The sequence below is a fragment of the Rhinopithecus bieti genome, unplaced genomic scaffold, assembly GCF_001698545.2.
Source record: "Rhinopithecus bieti isolate Rb0 unplaced genomic scaffold, ASM169854v2 scaffold_26813, whole genome shotgun sequence".
Taxonomy (NCBI): Eukaryota; Metazoa; Chordata; class Mammalia; order Primates; family Cercopithecidae; genus Rhinopithecus; species Rhinopithecus bieti.
The window spans coordinates 37,079-59,575 of NW_016812144.1; the positions used below are offsets into that span (position 1 = coordinate 37,079).

Consider the following 22,497-nt stretch of genomic DNA (forward strand, 5'->3'; position numbering starts at 1 on the left):
ATCCCCAAGCCCGCCGGGAGCGCCAGGCCGGCCGGGCCTGCGCCTCCGCCGCCGCCGCCGCCGCGCCGACCATGTCGGCAGCCAAGGAGAACCCGTGCAGGAAATTCCAGGCCAACATCTTCAACAAGAGCAAGTGTCAGAACTGCTTCAAGCCCCGCGAGTCGCATCTGCTCAACGACGAGGACCTGACGCAGGTGAGCGACCGGGGCCGGCCGGGACACCTCTGTTCTGGGAACCGCGGACCGGGGGCAGGGGCGCCGCCAAGGGCTGCAGGGAAAATAAAAATGGAGCAGGGAAATGCGCGAGTCCTGGGGCATGGGGACGGGGACGGGAAGTGCATTGACAGAGCTGGGACAAAGGGAAAATCCTCGAGTATGCCGAAAAATAACATCCTTTCCCGTTCCCATTGCCCGGCTGTGTGATTCATGCTTTTTGGGTGACTCAAAAGTGCCTGGTTTCGCTTAGTAGGAACAAAGCGCTTAGTGATTGCATGCCGCTTGACGGGACCCTCCTCAGAGTCTGGCTTGGGACTGGACTTGGACTTGTCCAGCGAGAGTGGCCCAGGGGTCGGATTGTTGGGAAGGACTGTGGGCTTCCGTCTAGTGGGACGCAGCCTGCCCCGATTCTGAATCAAAGTCACTGTCAAAGACTGGAGAGAGGTGAAGGGTGTCCAAGTCTGGCGAGGAGGGTCTTGTTCTTAAACTTAGGCTGACAGGCCGTAGTTGAGTGGGGAGCTGGGAGCAGTTTCCTGGTCACTGGCCGAAGGGTGAGGAGACTTGTGGGTCCTCGGTAAAGTTGGTTTCTGTCTCCCAGCCTTATCTGTCAAACAGGGCTTTGAACTAGTTGCGGCTCCCAAACGTGCATTAGAGTCACAGCCATTAAACACAGAGTTCTGGGGCCCCCGCCCTGGAGTGATTTGGGAGATGGGGAATTCGTATTGATGAAAGGCTCCAAGAGGCTTGGCTGTGGTCACCGTGGCCCTTGGGAACCCCTGCAGTGATTGCTCTTTGAACTTCTAGTGTTCCAGGATTCCGAGCCTTGTGTACACCTCCTTGGGATGTGCCTGGGTACCCTCCCCACAGTCGTCATCTCCATCCTCTTCAGAGCTTCCTCTCAGCCTCCTGAATGAAGCCAGGGGAAGTCCCGTCACATTCCAGTCCAATGTGACCTAGTTGTAGCCACTGCTGTCGCAGAGGAACCCCTTAGACTGAAAACGAGTGAACTGACCTGGTTGTTTTTAATGCCACTTCAGTGCACCCAGGGTTTGACTTGTTTACCTGGCCGACTGGAGTAGGGTGGTGGGGCATGGGTTATGGCCTGGGGCACGGGACCTTTCTCTGAGGTCAGGTGTCCAACTGCCAGGAAAAGATTCTTTTCATCTAAACCTCAAAAGCTTAACCAAACACTCAAGGCTGCAAAGTCATAGATGGTTAAGATACCAAGAGCTTTAAGGACGGTCAGCTTGGGATGGGTAGAACTCGTTTACCTCGGAGGGTGTTCTGGAGTATAAAGGAAAACTTGATTCCTTCTTCTCATCTGGATGCTTTTTTGGGGGAAACAGTTTATGCGATGAGGAGTTGTTAGGAGACTTTGCTTCAAGTCTTGGTTGTCACTTCCAGCTGTGTGACCTTGAACAAATAAATCCCTTTACCTCTATCTTAATTTCCTTATCTGTAAATTAGCAATCCTGGTCCCCGGCTTACCTCCTTCACTGAGCATTTGTGAAAAGCAAGAAACGATATTTTATGAAACTTTTTTCTTTTACAATTTAACAAACCAAAAAAACCTGTCACTTTAAGAAGTTTCTGGGCAAGGGTTGTTCTGAGAGAGGATTGTAAGTTTCCTGGTTATTCTAAGCAACTGCCAAAATTGGTAAATTTACACCTCATAGGGGCTGTTTGCGAATTCTTAAGCTTGGATAAACTAGGATGGAATCTGCATGTTCGAGTCCAGTCTGCTAAGATTTTTAAAAATCTGTTGATTATTAATTGGATTCACGGGGAGAGGCACACTTAAAATACTGTACTCTCACTGTATTCAAAGTTGAATTGTGGGTTTTGAAACAGGCCTGAGACCTTCAGGGCACAACTGGAATGGTAGTTTCTGAAATAATGAGTGGGGTTATTTGTGCTGGGAGAGATTAGCCCAGCCTTCTACCTCCTGGGATCTTTCAGGAAGAAACTGCTCTTGAAAAGAGAGGAGGGAGACTCAGGGCTGTTGCCAACAGCCTTCTCTGCTGCTTTCTGCATCCGGCCCTCCCCCAGCCTCTCACTCTCATCCTTATGGCTCTATTAGAAAACCTCAACCAATCGGTTCCCATCAGTCTCCCCCAAGCCCCTGCTTCCTGCTGCCCCTCCCAGCCTCAAGCTTATTTTAGACCGTCAAAGCTGGAAGATACATCAGCCACCATTGAGGCCACCTCCTCTTTAAGAGGAGAAAATACTGGGCCCAGAGAGGTGGTGGGCAGCCTTGGCCGGCTTTTGCTCTTGAGATGTCATCTTCGCAGGAGCAGACATTTGTCTGAGCCTTTTGGTTTGAGGTTTATTTCCTCAGCTGTAGGTTTTGTTTGTTGGTTTTTCCCCTAGAGAGGCACAGAAACCTCTTGCAGGGACTGTATTATGGCATCAGACCTGGAAGGGACTTGGAGATCAGCTAATGTAACCACTTCCTCTTACCGGTGAGAAGATTGAAACCCAGAGAAGGGAAGCTACTTGCCCAGTTCAGGGATGGAGCCAGGATTCGGAAGCCAATGTTAGTTTCCCTACTCCTGTTCAGGGTCTACAGTGGCCACGCCGTGAGCACGTGATGAGGACAATAATGTCAGGGATGGTTATGTTGCAGGAGGTGCCTTGAGAATGCTGGCTTGGAGCAGAGGAGTTCTTTGCCTTTTCCTCCTCACGGGAATTCGGAGTAGTCTGGGATAAGTGATAAGTGACCATCCTTTATTACTTGTTCCGGGCCCCTGTTCACAAAGTGTCATTTATCCTCCAGTTCTCTTGTGTGTTTCTCAGCGAAATATGGACTCAAATATACAGTTAAACCTTTTTATCCTGAACTGTGTGCATGTATTTGCTCTGCGACATGCTTTTTGTTTTCTGCTTAACAGCGTGTCAGCGTTCTTTTCAAGGTGTTGCATATAAAGATGTCAGAACCATTTTGCGTTTTGGGCCTTCAGGAGTGTACTATAATTTAACCTGTTTCCTTATTGATGGACGTCAAGGTTGCTTACGGGTTTTGCTGTTACATACAGTGAATGTTTCGGCATACAGCCTTATAAATACTTTTGGATGTGTGTGCGTGCACGCACGAATGCAAGTATTTCTCTGGGGGCAGATACCTATAAATAGAATGGCTGGGTTGACATCAAGCGCATTAATTTTTTTTCAGATACCACGAAGTTGCCTTCCAAAAAAGGCTGTGTCACAACGTTTCCAGGACTGGATATTATCAAATGATTTAATTCTCTAATAATTTTTCTGATTACTAGCGAGGTTGAGCCTTTTTTAATACTATTTACTGAGTATTTTTGTTTCTTTTGTGGATTGCCTGTTCGTATTGCTTGCCCATTTTTCTGTTAGGTTAGTTTTTTCCCCCAGTTGATTTGTAGGGGCTTTCTATAAGTGCTTTAGGTCAGGGGTCTGCAAACTTTTTTGGTAAAAGGCCAAATAGCAAATATAATTTGGTCTCTGTGGAGTATATGGTCTCTGTGACAACTGTGCAGACTTTGCCGTCTCATCACAAAGGCAGCTGTAGACAACACATTAACGAATGAGTTTGTTATGAGTTATGAGTTCGAATGAGTTACTGTGTTCCAGTAAAACTTTATTTACCGGCAGGGTGCGGTGGCTCATGCTTGTAATCCCAGCACTTAGGGAGGCTGAGGTGGGCGGATGACCTGAGGTCAGGAGTTCAAGAGCAGCCTGGCCAACATGGTGAAACCCTGTCTCTACTAAAAGTACAAAAATTAGCTGGGTGTGGTGGCACATGCCTGTAATCCCAGCTACTCCTTGGGAGGCTGAGGCACGAGAATTGCCTGAACCCAGAAGGCAGAGGTTGCAGTGAGCCGAGATCGCGCCAGTGCACTGCAGCCTGGGCAACAAAGTGAGACTCCTTCTCAAAAAAGTAATAATAATAAAAAAATTTAAAAACTATATTTACAAAAACAGGCAGTTGGCATGATGTGTGGCCTGCGAGCCATGGTTTGCTGACCCTGCACTAGATACTAGTCCGATGCTTGCTGTGTATTGCAGGTATTTTTTCCCAGAATGTCACTTGTCTTTTATATGTGGTCGTTTTTCTTTTTCATAATATGAATGCAGTTGTCTGTTTTTTGTTTTTTTATAGTTTGTAGTTTTAATGTCATGTTTAAGGCCTACTTTCCAAGATTCGTAAAATAATTTCTCATATTCTTTTATAGCTATTTTTATGCTTAGCTTTTTAATCTATCAGACTTGTTTTTTAGGAAAATAGTTTTGGCTAAAGGCGGTAGATCTACTGGAGGCTATTAAAGTAAGTAAATTACAATCAATGCCTTCTCTCCAGATCAGTGCTGATGAGGATGGAAGGAATCAGACTCTAGGGACAGGATGTTGTTGATTGATCAAAGGTGGGTGTTGAGGAACCTGGGGTACCTCTAAAGGTACTTAGAAGTACCTTTAACAGAGATTGAGAAGAACAGATTTGGAGTAAATAGGGGGGATGGGGAGGGGTAAAAAATAATGTGGTAAGTTTGACCCTATGGACATAGAGGGAGGCTGGGTTGGAATTCTTAAGTCTTGGATGTGGAGGTGGTTGCTGAAATCATGGGAGTGAGTGTGAGCACTCAGGAGGCTGCATAGAGTGAAAGGAGAGGAACCAACCTAGGGAGCCCCCATGTAGTGGGCAGGCAGAAGGGGAACAGGTGCAGAGGCCGGGAGGTGAATCAGAGGGGTGGGTGTTAGTGGGAGAAGCAGGTCTGGAACCCAGGGTGCTCAGCTTCTACATCCATGTGGGCTCCCAGCAGGTGTTGATCTGCGGGTGACGTCTCATTCTCCTGCTGACTGTGTAACTTCAGGCGTTGCCTCTGTGGAAGGAGCCTGCAAGCTTCTTTCTAGTTCTTTGTCTAGCCTTGTTTTTTTGTGGGACCTTGGCTGGGTCATTTAATTGCTCAGGCCTCTGTTTTCCCACCTGGGAATGAGCTTGTTTTTGATCTCTCCCAGGTTTCTTAGTCTTCCTGGTATGATTCTGCCTTCGCTGTGCCCATACCCCACACTGCCAAGGCTGCGGGGGCCTTGGGTGGGAATTTCAGACATAGAGGGTGTGGGCCAGGACGAGGTCTTAGGGAAGCATTTCATCAGGTTTCCCTTTGTTCCTGTAGACATTCATAGAAGTTCTAAGGCATAGGACTTACTGATTTGACTTAATGTGTATCTCAGAAACAATGGGGAGATTTCGCATCCCCCTTTGTAGAAGATCTGTAACAGGAGTTGGTGTGTTGCTTGGCAGGGAATGTGTCAGAAATCTCAGACACACAAAGTCCCATTTCAAATGGCCAAGCACCATGAGAAATGCTCAGCGTTGTCATCAGTGAAACCCAAATTGAAACCACAGTGAGATATCACTTTATACCTGTCAGGATGGCCAGAATTTAAAAAAACAAACAAAAAAAAGGATATAACATGTTGGCAAGGATGGGAAGAGGTTATAACCTTTGCACATTGCTGGTGGGAATGAAACGGTGTAGCTGCTGTGGAAACAGTTTGGGGGTTTCTCAAAAAGTTCAGCATAGAACCTACCACATGAGCCAACATTCCCACTCCTAGGTATGTGCCCAGGATAATTGAGGACAGGTGTATTCAAACAAATAACTTGCATGCAAATGTTCATAACAGCACTACTCACAATAGCCAAAAGGTGGCAACAATCCAAGAGTCCATCCACTAATGAGTAGATAAGCAAATCATAGTGTATCCATACCATGGAATATCATTCAGTTCTAAGAAGGAGCAAAGTACTGAGACGTGCTACAACATGGACGAACCTAGAAAACATTGTGCTAAGAAGCAGACATGAAAGGTCATGTGTCACATACTGTATGATTCCATTTGTGTAAAATGTCCAAAACAGGTAAATCTGTAGAAACAGAAAGCAGATTGTTTGTTGCCAGAGCCTGAGGGTTGGGTGGGCGATGTGGAATGACTTCTAATGAGATTGGGGTTCTATTTTGGGGGTGATGAAATGTTTTGGAATTAGATAAAAGTACTGGTTGCACAACATTGTGAAATGTACTAATTGCCACTGAATTGTTCACTTTCAAGTGCTCCTTGACTTATGATGGGACTTATGATGGGGGTACATCCAGGTAAACCCATCAGACCTATCACAAAGTCAAAATTGTAAGTCAGGGACTATGTGTACAAGAATCGCTCTCACACACACACACCTGCCTTCTGCTCCTTGTGTCACCCGGAGTGAATATCTGATTGTTTCTAGAGTCTAGACCAGGGCTTGGCGATTTTTTTTTTTTTTTTTTTTTGAGATGGAGTCTCCCTCTGTCGCCCAGGCTGGAGTGCAGTGGCCGGATCTCAGCTCACTGCAAGCTCCGCCTCCCGGGTTTAGGCCATTCTCCTGCCTCAGCCTCCTGAGTAGCTGGGACTACAGGCGCCCCCCCCACCTCGCCCAGCTAGTTTTTTGTATTTTTTAGTAGAGACGGGGTTTCACCGTGTTAGCCAGGATGGTCTTGATCTCCTGACCTTGTGATCCGCCCGTCTCGGCCTCCCAAAGTGCTGGGATTACAGGCTTGAGCCACCGCACCCGGCCAGCAATTTTTTTTTTTAAAGGACTCTTCTTTTATCCCGGGGAACTGCTTCCCCAAGCCACTCTTTGCCATCTGAATGACACAGTTGGACCAGGTCAGTGGTTTTCAAGCTTTCATCAAATCCCGGAGCCTTTTACTCAAAGGAATCTTGTATATTTTAGGTTTTGCAGGCCAGTAGGCAAAAATCGAGGAGGTTGTGCAGGCTATAGCCATTTAAAAATGTAGAAGCCAGTCTTGGTTTTGGGATCTTAGAAAAGCAGGTGATGGGCCGATTTGGCACAGGGGCACAGTGTGCCACCCCTCAGTTAGACCAGCCCTGTCATTTAGAGCTCTAATGGAAGCCACATAGGAAATTTTAAATTTTCTAGCGGCTACATTAAAAAAGTAAAAAGAAGGGCCAGGTGCAGTGGCTCACGCCTATAATCTCAGCACTTTGGGAGGCCGGGATGGGTGGATCATGAGGTCAGGAAATCAAGACCATCCTGGCTAACACAGTGAAACCCCGTCTCTACTAAAAAAAAAAAATGCAAAAAAATTAGCCGGGCGTGGTGTCGGGCATCTGTAGTCCCAGCCACTGTGGAGGCTTAGGCAGGAGAATGGTGTGAACCTGGGAAGCGGAGCTTGCAGTGAGCCGAGATCCCGCCACTGCACTCCAGCCTGGGTGACAGAGCGAGACTCCGTCTCAAAAAAAAAAAAAAAGTAAGAGGTGAAATTAATTTTAATTATATTTTGTTTAACCAGACATATCCAAAATACTGTCATTTCACCATGTAAAAAAGTTATGATGTGCGCATTTTACCTTACAGCACATTTCAGCTCAGACCAGCCACTTTCCCACTGCTTAGTAACCCAGTGGTGTGGCTGCTGCCTACAGTCCTGGCGGCAGCCCTGGGGTGCCACAGGTGGTCGTGAGTTTCCTCCTCCCTCCCTTGGGCCCTGGGTTGGAAGGTTTCTGGAGTGCTGCTTCTCTGGGACTTGTCACTCCTTTTGGTGTCCCCACTCCTCCTTGGCCCTTGGTGTCTATTGCCAACTTTTGAAGTTTCTTTCTTTGACTGTCACGTCTTTGATGGCATCTTTTGGTGTGTTGGAAGTTCTTTTCTGGGCTGTGATCCCCACTCCCTGCCCAGAGGCCGAGTTTATGGGGAGAAGGGAGGAGGGTCCTGGCCAGGGCCTCAGGTCTGTCCCGTGGGGGAGCAGGTGAGGACCTTGGGGGGCAGGCTGGCTTATCCCCCTCTAGACTGGACATGCGATGTTCCAGCATTATGTAGTTGCACCCTAGCTTTTTTCCCTGGGTTCTAGCCTGTTACCTGACCTTTTCCTCTGAGTTCTGTTTCCCTTGCCACGCAGAAGGACTATAGTCCAAGGCCTGTGTTCTCTTCCTGACAAAAATGTGCAGGGTGACCCTGGAAGGTGACTTATGTCTCCCACCTGTAAAGCGGGTGCCTGCCTTCTCTTTGCAGGGGAGGAGTAGTGTGCTAATGGAATGGAGGGGTTCCTGAACCCACCATGTGGTGAGGGATGTTCCAGGAAGCGCGTTGGCTGCCGCCTCTGGGGGAAGTAGCCTTTCTTTGGGCAATCTCATGCTCTTTAGCAGAAATAAAGAAATTCAACTCGGAATGTTTAAATTGTTCCAAGCTGCCACTTAGTCTTGAAAGAGGGAGAGAGCGGGGCAGCGAGGCGCAGGGAAAGACATCCTGCTACTGGACATGGAGGATCATTGGGTACTAATTTGGAAGCATCTGACCTAAGAAAACGGGCTCTTCTTTTATCCTGGGAAACTCATTCCCCCAGCCACTCTTTCCCAGCTGAATGACACAGTTGGATGAGGTGGATGGTTTTCAAGCTTTCACCAAAAGCAGTGCGGCTCTGGGCAATGCAGCCAAAGCCTGGAGCTTGGCCTCCCATCCTGGGGGGGGCGGGTGGGTGGGGAGGGGGAGGGCCTCTGGTCATCTCTGGGGCCACTTGGGGCAGGTTCAAAAACTCTGCCCTAGATTTTGTGCTTTTTCCAGTTTTAGTCTCATAGCTGCTCTGGGTTGGAAACCCCATGTCCTACCCACCGCTCTCAAGGCATTGTCACTTCCATTGGGGGCAGGAGCACCTGGGGGGTTGATTCACTGACATTTTGTCTCTGGAAGCTGGAACTGCAATCTTCCAAACCACTCACTGGTTTTCTCAGTCAGGGTCATCCTAGTTCACATGAAACCACAGCCTGTTTTTGCCTGGAGCCTGTAACCCATCTGGCTGCTTCCCCTTGGGCGCAGCTTGGCGGTTGCATGCTGTGCTGGAGGTGGCCCTGGTGTCAGAGCTGCCTTGCAGCAAGACTCTGAGTGGATGGGCCTGCTGGATCCTTTGAATCTCTACCTACTATATCGTATCATAGCCCGTGATTTCACACATACCTCAGCAGGCAAGGGTTGCCAGCAGGGCTGGTGGCAGCAAGGCCTCCCTCAGAGGAGGGGACACTGAGTTTTCAGAGAGCTCGAGCGACCTGCTCAAGGTCACTGAGCTGCTCAGTGATGGGGCCGTGATACAGAGCTCAGTTCCGTGAGGCTCCCATGCCAGAGTCCACCCTGACTCCGGACTCATCCTCCCTGTCTTTGGGAAGGCCGCTTTGCTTTGTAAAACTCCTTAGTGTTTTTGTTTGGCTCGGGGCAGATGGGTGGTAGGGAGATTGGTATATTGCAATGCTGCAGAGTAAATCACAGCTGTTTCCTGGACTTCTAGTTCCTAGCCCTGGAAAGAGGGACCTGCCGGGGCTGTCTGTACCCGCTCTCGCCGCCTTTCCCCCACATTATTTAGGTGAGGAATTGTCTTCAGTTAGCAGATGGAGCCCCAAGACCTGGAGAGGTTCAGCAGAAGAGGTTCAGCCACCTGCCTAGGTCACAGGAAGGCCAGCATGGTTTTTTCCAAAGACCTGTTTGGCCACCTTGTCTCTGATAAGTGTTAACCTTTGCTATCAGGAACAGGGCCTTGCCCCAACTTGGAATCCTTAGTTATTGAGTGTGTGGCGGGGTGTGTGTGTGAGTGGCGCAGGCTGTTGTGCAGGGCATCGCCCAGGTCTTCTCCTCTCCTCTGCCTCGGGTGCCCCACATCCCCAACGTGGGCTACTGGCCTAGGCAGCAACCACACCTTTGGCAAAGCTCTGAACAGGAAGCACAATTTTTTCCCCTGAAAGAGGAATTCAGAATCAGGAAATAGCTTTGTCCTTGATCTCTGTAGTTTCTAAGGCACTGGTTTTAACAGACCCATAAGCAACCATGGCGCACTTTCCACACAAGATTTCTGACCTCCTCATGGTCCTGCCCATAGATAAAGGGGCCAAGGGAAGGGGGAGCAGCTGCAGGAAGCCCCAGCTGAGCCAGAGAAAGGGGCCATGTCTCCTGGGTCTCCTGATGCCATACCCAGAGCCTCACTATCAGGACTGGGTGAGCCACTTGGGGCTCAGGAGCCTCAGGGCCCCAGGAGGGGTGGTTCAGGGCATTTGTATGGCTTCTGCTTGGGGACCTGCTCTGACCTAGAAATCTGACACAGTCCCACTTTTCATTTCAGTGTGCCCAGGCAAGGGAATTGGAATGGTGGCGAGCCTAGATTTGAGTTTCCATTCTAGCTCCATTTTCCATACTGATGGAGCAAGTTACTTAGAGCTGAGGCATCTGTGCCCCTCATCTGAAAACTAGGGGGTTATAATAATAGTGCCCATGGCTTTAAGTCCTGATAAGGATGCTGGAAGATGCTTGCAAAGTCCTCCGCAACCGCAGGATCTGTGGCAAGGGCAGAGTTTGGAAATACTGGGTTATATGGTGGGTGCTTAGTAAATGGGGTCCGTTTTATCATCAATAAACCATGCAATATGGAGCCGTGTGTGGTACACGGATCTTGCCCTTGGGAAGCTCTCACTTAGCATGCTGGCCCATCCGCTCTTGAATGTCCACCATGGGCCAGGCCATGGACGAGATGGGGCAGAGGCAGTGCAGGGAGCGCCAGGTCTCCATCCCTCTTAGGTTCCTGCTGAGAAAACAGCCCAGGAAGGGGACCTTCCACTGTGATTTTGTGGGCGAGCGAGCCCTCAAACCTGTTTCTCTGTGTCCCATGCCCATTAAACAGAAGCTCAGGCCCATGCCCATTAAACAGGCACTCAGGCTGTCTCCTCTCCCACTGAGCTGCTCTGCACCACCCTAGCTGCTTCCTCATGTCAGCCCCTTGAGGACTGGAAGGAAGTAGTCAGTTTGCCTTCTGTGTGTTTGATTTTTCAGAATGAATAAGTACAGTAAGTCCTCACCATCGTTGATAGGCTTTTGGAAACTGCTACTGTAAGCAAAACAACACACAACCAAACCAATATTATCATAAGCTAATTGATATAAACAAGATTTAAGTTTCTATGGCATATTTCAGGTTACAAAAAAATAATCAAACTTCTAAATAAAGATCCAAAATATTTCTAATATTAAACATGGAAATACATGTGAGCTATTACATACATTTCAGGAAGATGAGTAAAAATAAGTAAGATCATTATTTATCCAGGTTTGGTGAATCAGTGAGTGATGACAGTCATGGTGGTGGTTAAATCAAGGAATAAATGTCTGCAAAGTGAAAGTTGTAAGGCATACCTCGTACCACCAGGAAGTTCAAAAACAAGAACAGAAGTGGCGGGCTCGCTGAGTGCTTCTTACTGCATAGTTCATTGTCATGTATTTGTGTGATCATCTTAGACTTGATGACTTTTTAGTTGGCAGTTACCTATATTCATTCATTCATTTTCCAGTTCGCTTATTCCAGTTCAATGCCATCGGTGGCTGGAGCCTCTCCCAGGGCATAAAGCCTGGACAGGATGCTGTTCCATCACAGGACACATGGTACCCACACCTGCTCAGACTGGGACCACTTAGATGTCCAGTTTACTGAATGTGCACATCTCTGAGATGTGAAAGAAAGCAGAGTACACAGAGAAAACCCACAGAGTTGTGAGAGCACACAAACTCCACACAGACAGCGGGTGCAGGAATTCTTTTTTTTTTTTTCTTAACATTGTTATAACAAATCAGTGTTGAATGAAATGACATTATTTGAGGACCTGCTGTGTAAGGACTGAACTCATTTTAAGAATTTTTAGGTCAGGTGCTGCGGCTCACACCTGTTATCCCAGAACTTTGAGAGGGCAAGGTGGGCAGATTGCTTGAGCCCAGGAGTTTGAGATCAGCCTGGGCAAGACAGGAAACCCTGTCTCTACAAAAAAGTAAAAAACATAGCCAAGCATGGTGGCACATGCCTGTGGTCCCAGCTACTTGGGAGGCTGAGGTAGAAGGATCACCTGAGGCAGGAAGTGGAGGTTTCAGTGAGCTGAGATCACGCCACTGCACTCCAACCTGGGTGACAGAGCGAGACCCTGTATCAAAAAAAAAACAAAAAAAATTTTTTTTAGAGAGTAGGAAGTGAAGGGACCAGGCGTCATCAGCTTAGGATTTAACATTAGAGGCCACTTCTGTGCCCCTGTCAAGCCCAGAGAAGTCATGCAGGTCCCATGAAGGGCAGAGCAGATCCTAATTTTAGGAATTTCTTTGAAGGGAATATAAGTTGCCATGGGCAGTGTGGGAGAAGATTAAGAGAAGCCATGCTTATCCCACTCATATCCGTGGAGCAACTGCCTTGCAGTTGCCTGGGAAGGAAAATCCTTGTGCTGGGCCTGGTTGAAATGCCCAAGGAAGGTAGAGAGGAGGCCAGAGCTGGGGAGCAGGGTCTAGTCCCAAATCACTGGGTGGCTGGGAGATCTGGCCAGGACGTTTCATGACCCCCTGGTCACCAGTGTTGAGTGGGTCCCCTTAGCTGGCAGGCAGGTCCTTCCAGCCTCTCTGTCCACCCCACCCCCAGCCTTTACAAGTCATTCACCCTTGCAGGGAAGGGAGCCTCTGCTGAGGGGACCCTTCTGTGAGATCTAAACAAGAGGAGTCTCTTCTTTTGAACCCGCGAACGAGCTCTTCTAACAGACAGATGTCACCTCGGCAGACAGCCCACTACTTCTCAATTCCACATCTCCCTTCCCGCCTAGAAACCCCGTGAGCCTGGGAGCTTAGGAGTCCTCTTCCCGGGGGCTCAGCCAGCTAGCACCTGGCCTTCTATGATGTGGAGGTTTTCCTATACGGAAATTGCTGAAGGGTGGCCTGCCCTGGCATTGTTTTGTTGCGCTGTTGGTAGTATTCATAGCTGATAGGAATTGCCCTGTGCGAGGCCACTATTAGCTCATTTATATTTCCAGCAGTGTCAGAAGGCGGAGATAAGAGAAGGGTAGAGAGAGGTAGTATAATATGCCTAGAGCAGCTCCTCTGTTGGCAAAGCCAGGAGGAAACCCAGCTGTGGGACTCCGGGCCTTCCCTGTCTCCACATGACCCGAGAGGACTGAGTTTGGCCTTGAAACCATCACTCTCTGGCTGTGTGTGGCCCCCTTGTCCCCTAGTGTCCAGGAGCGGGGCTGACCACCTTGGTGTGTGCGGGGAAGGGTGGGGCTGACCTCGTTTAGCTTTCCTGTCTCTTTTTTGCTCCTCCTTCCACCATGCTTCTGTCCTACCTGTTTCTGAATGGGAAGGATGGCTTTTTGAGGAACAGGGTGTGACTCTTCCCTGCAAAGATGTTGCCCCAGAAATTTGTCCCCACGCATTCTCCACCTCTCTTCCCTTTGCCATGAATGGTGTCATGTTCCAAAAATCCTGTGGCCATGGGCTGTTTGTCAAGACCGAACAGGGAAGAGGCTTTTAAAATGTCACTTTCCCCCTCCAGCTGGCGTACAGTGGGGAGCTGGGGCTGGGCTTGCAAGACGTGTGTGTGGGCAGAGAGGGGCCAGGAGCCCAGTGGGAGTCAAGGGAGAGTTTACAGCCGTCCAGCAGCTGTGGGCCCTGCTGTCCCTGTGCTATGATGGGGTGAACTGTGTGTGTGGTTTCTTGGTTTTGAGGGTTTTTTTTTTTTTTTGAGGTGAAATTCACGCAACATAAAATTAACCATTTTAACATGTACAATTCCATTGCATTTAGCATATTCACAGTATTGTACAACTACCACCCCTCTTCAGTTGAAAGCATTTCCATTGCTCCAAAAGAACCCCCCCCCACCTTAACTATTAAGCAGTTCCCCCACCTTTAGTCCCCAGCAACTACAAATCTGCTTTGTGCCTCTATGGAGTTACCTATTCTGGAAATTTCATCAAAACAGAATCATACCATACCATATATGCCCTTTTGTCTCTGGTGTCTTGGATTTGGCCTAATATTTCAAGTTCATCCACCTTGTAGCACAGGTCAGAATTCATTCCTTGTACGGATGGTGGACACTGGGATTGCTTCACCCTTTTGGCTGTTGTGGATAGTGCTGCTGTGAACACAGGTGTGTGGGCATTTGTTTGAACACCTCATTTCAGCTCTTTTGAGTGGACCCCAGGAGAGGACTTGCTGGCCTGTGACCGTTCTGTCAGTGAGCTATTTGGCATCAGCACCTGGAGCCAGATGTCAGCCCTGCAGACTGCTGGGTGGGAGGACTATGGGTGGGTCCCAAATAGTGCCTGCCCAGAGCCTGGTGCTCTTCACAGAGGAGTCTGGGATGGAAACTGGGTTCCTGGAACATCCCTCAAGAGTCGCACACACGAAGTGCCACCATGAGGCAGTGGCACAGGGGGCCATGCAGGTGCAGGGGTGGCTCAGCTACTCGGAGGTTCACGCCTTCTTTCTTCCCTTTTTGTCTGACCTGAAGATCAGCTGAACTGCCAAGAAAGAGGCAAGTTAATCCTTAAACATTGTTGGAAGGAGGGCTGTGGGGCATGGGAGTTGAAGGCTGGCGACCCCAAGGAGATGTGGTGCCTTCCCAGTGCTAGGTGCTGGGAGCTGCTGGCAGAGGGCCCACAGAGACCCACAGTGGTCCCCAGAGGACCTTGGGCTCAGCTAGAGGGAAAAGGCCTTTGCTGCGCTGTTCATCACTGTTACCAGTTTTCAAGCTTTATTTCTTTGGCAGCAGAACACCCACCCCCTTGAAATGAAACATGGAGCTCACATATATGATGCGTGAATGTTCTCATGTTGAAGCCCAGGAAGAGAAATGGCACGAGCTGTGAGACCACCCTGACCCCCACGTGCTGCCCCATCCTACACCTGAGGTGGCCCCTGAAGCATGACCCCCGGGGATCTTCACAGTTTGAAAAACCACTGATGTACTCTAATACTTGCAGTAATATTTTTTAATATAATGCAATATCGGATGTACACAAAAGGATACAAGCAGCATACATTTACAGTATACATCTGAATAATAAAAATGAATGCTCATGAACCTGCCACCTGACTTAAGAAAGAGAACACTGACATCCAGTCAAAACATCCTTCACGCCCCTCCCCAGTGGTATCCCTTTCACAGAGGTGACCTGGGATGATTTAGGGGTGGGAGCCGAGGCCCAGGTGGGTAGCCCAGGCATTGCCCTTCACGCCAGTGCTGGTTGAGCTGTTCTAGGGAACACGGACAGAAGCACATTCCAGTGGAGTCCCCTGTTTTTCTGACTCCTCCACAGGCTCAGGGACGTTATTCCTATGGCACAGTAAAGATGCTTATGTTTGTGGTCCTTCAAGCCCTTCTTTGCAAGCAGGGACCAGGGAGAGGACTCCAGTGGCCATGGGGAGCAGGGACCCAGGGAGGAGATCTAAGACCATGGGGAATGGGGACCCAGGACTATCAGGAGTAGGGACCCCAGGAGGGGAGCTCCAGAGCTGTGAGGAGTGGGGACACAGGGAGGAGAGCTCCTGAGCTGTGGGGAGTGAGGACCCGGGGAGTGGAGCTCCAGGGCTGTGGAGAGTGGGGACCTGGGGAAGACAGCCCCAGGGGCCGTGGAGAGTAGGGACCCAGGGAGGAGAGCTTCAGGGGCTGTGGGGAGTGGGGACCCAGGGAAGGCTCTAGGTCTATTGGGAAACAGGTGTTGCCTCTGTCGCAGCCCCTCCTCCTGTCCTCCTCAACAAGGCAGAGGTCCGCATTGTTGAGAGAAAGGTTTTCCTGTCTGCCTGTGCCTTGGAGTCTGTTTCATTTCCAGATGGACCGTATGTAACACAGCCACCAGGAGCAAGTCTGGGGTTAGACGTCGCCTTTTAAGGCAGTGCTGTTGGATAGAAAGGACTCGAGTAGAAACCAGGAGATAGACTTAAATACATGTTTGTGTTTGGGCACGTGGCAACTGAGAAGTGGGATCAGCAGGGCTGCTCCCCAACAAAGGTGCAGAAGGGGTGGGGATGTGCTAGGGGAGTGGGTGGCTAGGCCAACAGTTCTCAAACTTTCTGGGTTCCAGACCCCTTTATGCTCTTGATTATTGAGGCCCTCAGAATGCTTTAGTTGACCTGCGTTATGTCCATGGGTATTTCTTGTATTCTTTAGAAGTTAAAACTGAAAAAGTTTAAACTATTCATGAATTCACTTAAAAGTAACAATAAGCCTATTTATTACGTAGTCATATAAGTAACATATATTCTGAAAAATAACTTTTCTAAAACAAAAAATTTGCTGAAAAGCCCCACATTTTTAACTCTTTGCAGAGCTCTTTACTGTCTGTCATAATGAAAGACAGCTGGGTTCTCAGAACTTCTGCAGTCTGTGGCCATAGCATGTCCTGTGTAGCCTTTGGGCAGCTCTACTGTACACTCATGAAAGAGTGAGAGAGGAGTCAAAGGATGTCTCAGTATTTTTATTAAAATGGTTTTGACTCAGGGACCTCAAAAAGGGCCTCAGGGACTCCCACCTTTGCAGAACACTGGTTGAGCTTAAGCTGGGCCATGGGCCTGAGGAGCTTGCTGGCCTCGATAGGAGGGGCAGTGCAGTTCACTGTTCCAGGCTGTGCTGCTGCCTTGGGGCCTGCTTGGCTGTGGCTGTGTCAGCTTCCCGTAGGTGGTGTCCCCTGACTTCCATTTCTGAAGTCTGTCATTTGCCCACTCCCAGGGAAGTCTCCCAAACTCCTCCCCTTTGCTCCCCAGCATGGTGCTGAGTTCCTTTCCCTTTGCACCACCTTTCGTGCCTTTGTCTCCTTGTTGGTGTTCCCAGAGGCTTTGCGATCTTTGCATCAGTGACCTTGCGGAGGCTGGTAGACATCAGGGGCATCCCTGATCTGCCTCCATAGAGAGCAGCAGAATGCAGGGGCGGGGAGTGGCCCAGTTGGGAGGTGAGCCAATTCCAGTCTGCAGGGGCTGGGATGGGCACGGCTGTTCTGAGTTCTGGGACCAGCAGTCCTGGCATAATTAGCAGAATCCATTTTCCTTCCCCAACTACCCCAATTAAGACAATAAATTACGTTGAGCACCTTACTGATGAGGCTCTGAAGTAGGTCGCATATTGGCCCAGCTTTTCCTGGGGTGGGTGGAGGTGGTAGCCTGCACCCGGGTTTGATGTCTTTGCCCAGGTAGGAAAGAGTCCTTCTGGAGGACAGCCCCCAGTCTCCGCCAGCTTCCTGAACTCCTGCGCGGCTGACCAGGCTGTGTGCTGCGGAAGGGTGTTCTGTGGCTGGCTCATCCAGAAGTAAAGGCTGTAGGGCTCTTCCTTCCATGTGTGCCTCATGGGCAATGTGCTTTGGGGCCCCACTGGTTCCCTAAGCTCCCACTTGCAGCCTCCCAGGGCCGTGGCCCCAGTTGCATGGATGTGGGGCAGAACTGAGTGCTTTGCTGGTGAGGACCAGACCCCTACCCCTGGGAGCACATCTCGCTGGGAAACATACCCTTCACCTGTGTCACCCTTTACCTTCTGGAGTGGCCTGCTAAACTGGGAAGGAGTGTCCCATGGGCCAGGGCCAGTGTGGAGCCAGGTGGCACCTGTTTTGCTTCTACCACTTCCTGGCTCTGTGGCCTTCGACAGACCACTGAGTCTCCGTGTGCCTCAGTTTCCTGGGGTATAAAATGGAGGTCATGAGAGGTCATATGCCCTAAGTCCTGGGGTCAGCTCCAGTGCCAGCAGGGAGGAGTGCAGACCTGCCCTGGGGCTCCCATAGCTGGGGTGTGTGTCCTCCCCACAGAATGCTTTCCTGCCAGCTGGTGAGCAGGCGTTCTCCCTCGGAGGCTGGGCTTCCTCCCCAGGCACGGCTCTGGATCCTGATGATGTTGAAACACTTGCAGGGGCTGTAGCTCCATCTTCAATACCTGCACGGTGGCTGGCTGTTCGTGGAAGCCTGTGCTGAAGCCTGTATTGAGGACGGTAGTTTGGGTCCACAACTGTGGCTATAGAGCAACAGAACAGTATTCTCCAGGGCTCAAGTTCCCATGGACAACTTTTAGTAGTTCTGGCATAGTTTGGTCAACCTGGGACAAGCCTGTGGCCTCTTGAGGGGTCTGCAGTGGTGACCAGTGTTCGTCAGCCCTGGCAGGCTTGTTCTGAAAGAGAAGCCCCCATTCTGAGCATGGTCAGAGGTGTGTGCTGACCTCACTGTGGGTGAGGCAGGTGGGCACAGCTCTGCCAAGAAACTTCCCTCCCCAGGTGCTTGGATTCAGAGCCACTGATCCTCTCACAGTCCGTCTGGGTGGCCACAGGACACACAAAGTCTTGTCAGGGGTGAGGCTTGAGACGGGACTTTGATATGTGCTCACCCCTAACTTTTACTGACTTATATCAGAATGTCCCAGAAAAGACGGGCAACCTTGAAGTCTCCCTTGATTTACAAGCTTAGAAAGAGGGCTAGACGGCTGCTACCCAGGTATCCTTTCTCTTTGGAATTGAAATGCAGAAAACATTATTAAACAGCCTATTTGCTATGAGTATGGAAGTGTTTCCACAGACACCCTTTTGGGAAAAAAAGGGCAAGAATCAACCTGGAAACTACAGAGGATGTATTAGCCACAGTTTGCACACATTCTGCTTATGGATCTTTCGGTGACTCCAGTAAGGGTCCATCTGTCCCACCCAGTGCCTGGGTGCAGCCCCCACCCCCACCTTTGGTCCAGAGAAGTTTTGCCCCAAGAATCTGCCCGGAGTTGGGGCATCAGCCCCCACAGGTGTGGGTCCTTCTTCAGGACTGTGTGGAATTTTTCCTCTTGAAGAGCTTTCCTGGGGATGACCGCTCTGCTTAGAGTCTAGGGTGGAGCCTGGTGTGAGGTGTGAGGGAGCCAGTGTGGGGTTTGGGTGCCTGCCCCACCCTCAGAAGCGGGAGCCCGGCCACCTTTGGACTAACCAGTGCTGTTCTGGGGCTCCCACTGGCTGCTTCCACTGTGGAGCACTCCTGTGAACACTGCTTTGGTTTGAGTACCAGTGTAAGTGCTGGGTGTATCTTTCTGACCTTGAGGCATTCTTTATTGTGCAGTTACCCAGGGTATACTTGTGTCTGACGTGATTTTTTTTTTTTTTCAATAAAATTGGTATGGAAGGAATATGTGTATTTTTCTGTTGTAGATGATGAAACTGAGAATCACAGAGATACTGCCTTGCCCTGGGCTACACATCAAGTAGGTGGTGGAGCCAAGACTTGAATTGGCCTTCTCTTTCCCAGGCCAGTGTACATTAAATACCTGGAGCTGTGAGGTCCTGTTGGTGGAGACTAGAGTGTAGGGGTTCCCTAAATGCACCTACTTCTTGTTCTTCCAGGAATGACCAAGACCTGCCCTATTGAAGCCACTCTGCCAGGGTTATATCAGAAGTCCTGCATGCTCAGTCAGGCAGACATCTTCCCCTCCCCTAAATAATAACTGATAAGTGCTATGTAGTGGCATTTACATTATAAAAATGGTAAAATCAAGCAAAAGCCCCCAAACCTGCTGCTGATCCCAGCAGTCTGCACAATAGCTGTTTTCTCATCAACTCAATCTTTGTCCATTCTTACATGTGTTATAAACAGAACCAACCATGAGCCCCTCGGGAGGCGTGTGTACTTCATGTTTTTGTCTGCAGAGCCTTGAGTGGTGCCAGCTTCAGGGCAGCTGCTGGAGAAATTCTGTTGCACACTTCCAGGGGGTGCCGTTCACCAGCGGACAGAGCAACAGAGCCATGAAGGCCTGTGCAGGACAGGCTGGCTGCGTTCGATAGTGTGGGTGGTGCCCTGGAGGGCGTCTTGAATCCTCGTCCTCCCTGGTAATTAATGGCCAGGTAGTGTGTTAGGGAGTGAATGTATTGTCACTCGAAACGGTTTCTCTATTGGGTGTTGAGCTCTTCCCACATCAGGAATGAGACTGTTTGCTTCTCTCTTGTGTGAGTTCTTCAGGCCCAGGCTCTGGACGCGAGCTCACTGTATCAGGAGTGTGGAAGCACCGTGGCTCTTGCATGGGGCCGTGTGCTGCTGTCTGAGTGCCAGCTTTGTCCACACCCTGTCTCTTGTCCTTGGTGGCATAGTGCACACAGTGGCACAACTGGAGACTTGGACTCAAGAAAGGAGAAGTACAAGTTGGATTTAGCCGTGCGGTGGGGGCAGGCCCTGGCTCGTGTCTACTTGTGTCTCAGTGCTGATGGTCCATCACTGCTGGGTGCTGACAAGCGTTGTTCTAGTGACCTGGGAGCTGGGGTGTGGGAGGCAGAGCTGCAGCCTGGCTAGCCCAGGACTAATAAGTATACCCATAGACTTGTTCGTGTGTTTTATTTATTTGGTCATTGGAGCCCAACTTTATACTGGATGCTTCACTGGATGAGGCAGGATTCTTGTCCCCAGCGAGGAGATGTGGTGTTGTGAGAGAGAAGGAATACATTTGGCCTTGGGGCCGGTTAGTGTTCTTGAAGGAGGTGTGGGATTTTGAGGGGTCTGTGTATGGGGCAGTGGATCTCCTTATTCCATGGAGTAGAAGATGTTTGTGTGTGGGAGGTGAGGGGTGGCAGGACGTGATGGGGTGAGAAGGGTGAGACCCACCTGTCTGCATCAACTGTTTGAGGCCTGCCCTCTTTGGTGCCAGATTGTTCAACGTGTCTGACTAACTTTCTCCTCGCCCACTGCAGTCTAAGGGCAGGTGAGTCCAAGGGGACAGGAAACCTGGGTTAACCACCGTTAGAGATCTTGTCACCGACTGTTCCTTCCTTCTCTTGGAGCCATAGACAGGCCACATGGAGTGAGAGCCAAGCATGTTGTGTGGGCTGGTTGTGATGGGGTGGCTGTGTCCAGAGACCTTTGCACGTCTGGGAAGCGTCAGTGTTGGCAGCTTGACAACACCAGGTATAGCAGGCTGAGATGTTTCTCCATCCCTTGCTCCTGGCTGCCTGCTTGGAGCAGTTGGGCAACCCAGAGTTGAGACAGTTGGGTTCATCCTGGCATGCATTCCAGATTTGCCTGGGAAGGGTTGTGAGGGGAAGGGACAGAAGAATCCCTGAGAGAGGGGATGTGCATGGCCCCGAGGGAAGTAGCTGGAGAGGCCAGCAGAGCACACGCGGTGCAGCTCAGGGCCATGGCAGACAGGCGTCACTGGAGGAGGCCTGTGGCCATCCACCATAGACCCCTGAGGACTGACTGCAGAGGCCACAGTGGCTGAGTTTTGTTTTTCTTTCTTTCTTTTTTTTTTTTTTTTTGAGACAGAGTCTAGCTCTGTTGCCCAGGCTGGAGTGCAGTGGCGCGATCTCAGCTCACTGCAACCTCCGCCTCCTGGGTTGAAGCGATTCTCCTGCCTCAGCCTCTCAAGTAGCTGGGACTACAGGTGCGTGCCACTATTTTTCCTTTTTTATTAAACTACTTGTGTTGAGATAATCATGTTTCTCCTGTGGTTGTAAGAAATAACAGAGATCCCATGTACCCCTTTGCCCAGGTCCTCCGATGGTGACCTTCTGCAACACTGTGGTACGGCACCACAGCTGGGATACTGACTACAATGCAGAAAGTACCCAGTGTCTCCATCGCCTTCTCTTTCTCCCATCAACCCACGCCCAGCCACCCAGGAATCCTTCTCCATTTCCGTAAATCTGACATTTCAAGAATGTTATGTGAAGAGAATCATACAACCCTAACCCTAACCTTTGCGATTGGCTTTTTTCGCTCAGAATTCTCTGGTGATTCATCCAGGTTGTTGCTTGGATCAGTAGTTTGCTCCTTTTTACTGCTGACTCGCATTCCATGACAAGAGGGGACACCTAGGTTGTTTCCAGTTTTGGGCTGTTATGAACAAAGCTGCTGTCACCATTCACATGTAGTTTGTGTGTGAGTGTATGTTTTCATTCTCTGGAATAAATATCCAGGAGTGCAGTTCCTAGGTTGTATGCTAGTTGCATGTTTAGTTTTTCAAAAAACTGCCAAACTGATTCACACCAGCAGTGTATGAGTGATAGATATACTTTGTGACCTTGCCAGCATTTGATGTTGTCACCATTTGTTTTTCTAGCCATTCTGATAGGAGTATGGTAACATCTCAAGTGGTTTTAATTTGCATTTCCCCTGTAGCTTTTGGTATTGAACACCTCTTCATTCTATTTATCTTCTGTAGAAAGTCTTCTCGTGTCCTTTGCTCTTACTCTAATTGGATTGTTTTGTGTTTTCGCTATTGAGTTTGAGGGTCTTTATGTAGTCTAAATACTAGTGTACAGTCTAGATACTAGTCATTTGCAAAAGGACGCTTGCAAAATATTTTATCCTACTTTATGGCTTATCTTTTCATCTTCCTTAGCAGGACTTTGTGCAGAGCAAAAGTTTTTAATGAAGTCCAGTTTATCCATTTAAATTTGTTTCATTTTGTCTTTTTTTTTTTTTTTTTTTTTGTATAACATTACTTTCTGTATTAACTTGAGGTAATTTTTTTTTTTTTTTT

At 49.4% G+C, this 22,497-nt stretch overlaps 1 protein-coding gene across 4 annotated transcripts in view; it reads left to right on the plus strand.

Moving 5' to 3' along the window:
• The first annotated feature begins 6 nt into the window (after positions 1 to 6).
• Positions 7 to 22,497, plus strand: part of MPRIP (myosin phosphatase Rho interacting protein) — a 146,112-nt gene continuing 123,621 nt past the window's right edge. For all 4 annotated transcript variants that reach the window (XM_017895591.1, XM_017895593.1, XM_017895592.1 and 1 more), the window contains exon 1: positions 7 to 194. In XM_017895591.1, the coding sequence (XP_017751080.1) occupies positions 72 to 194 (123 nt within the window). In that variant the 5' untranslated portion in view covers positions 7 to 71. The remainder of the gene's footprint in view (positions 195 to 22,497) is intronic.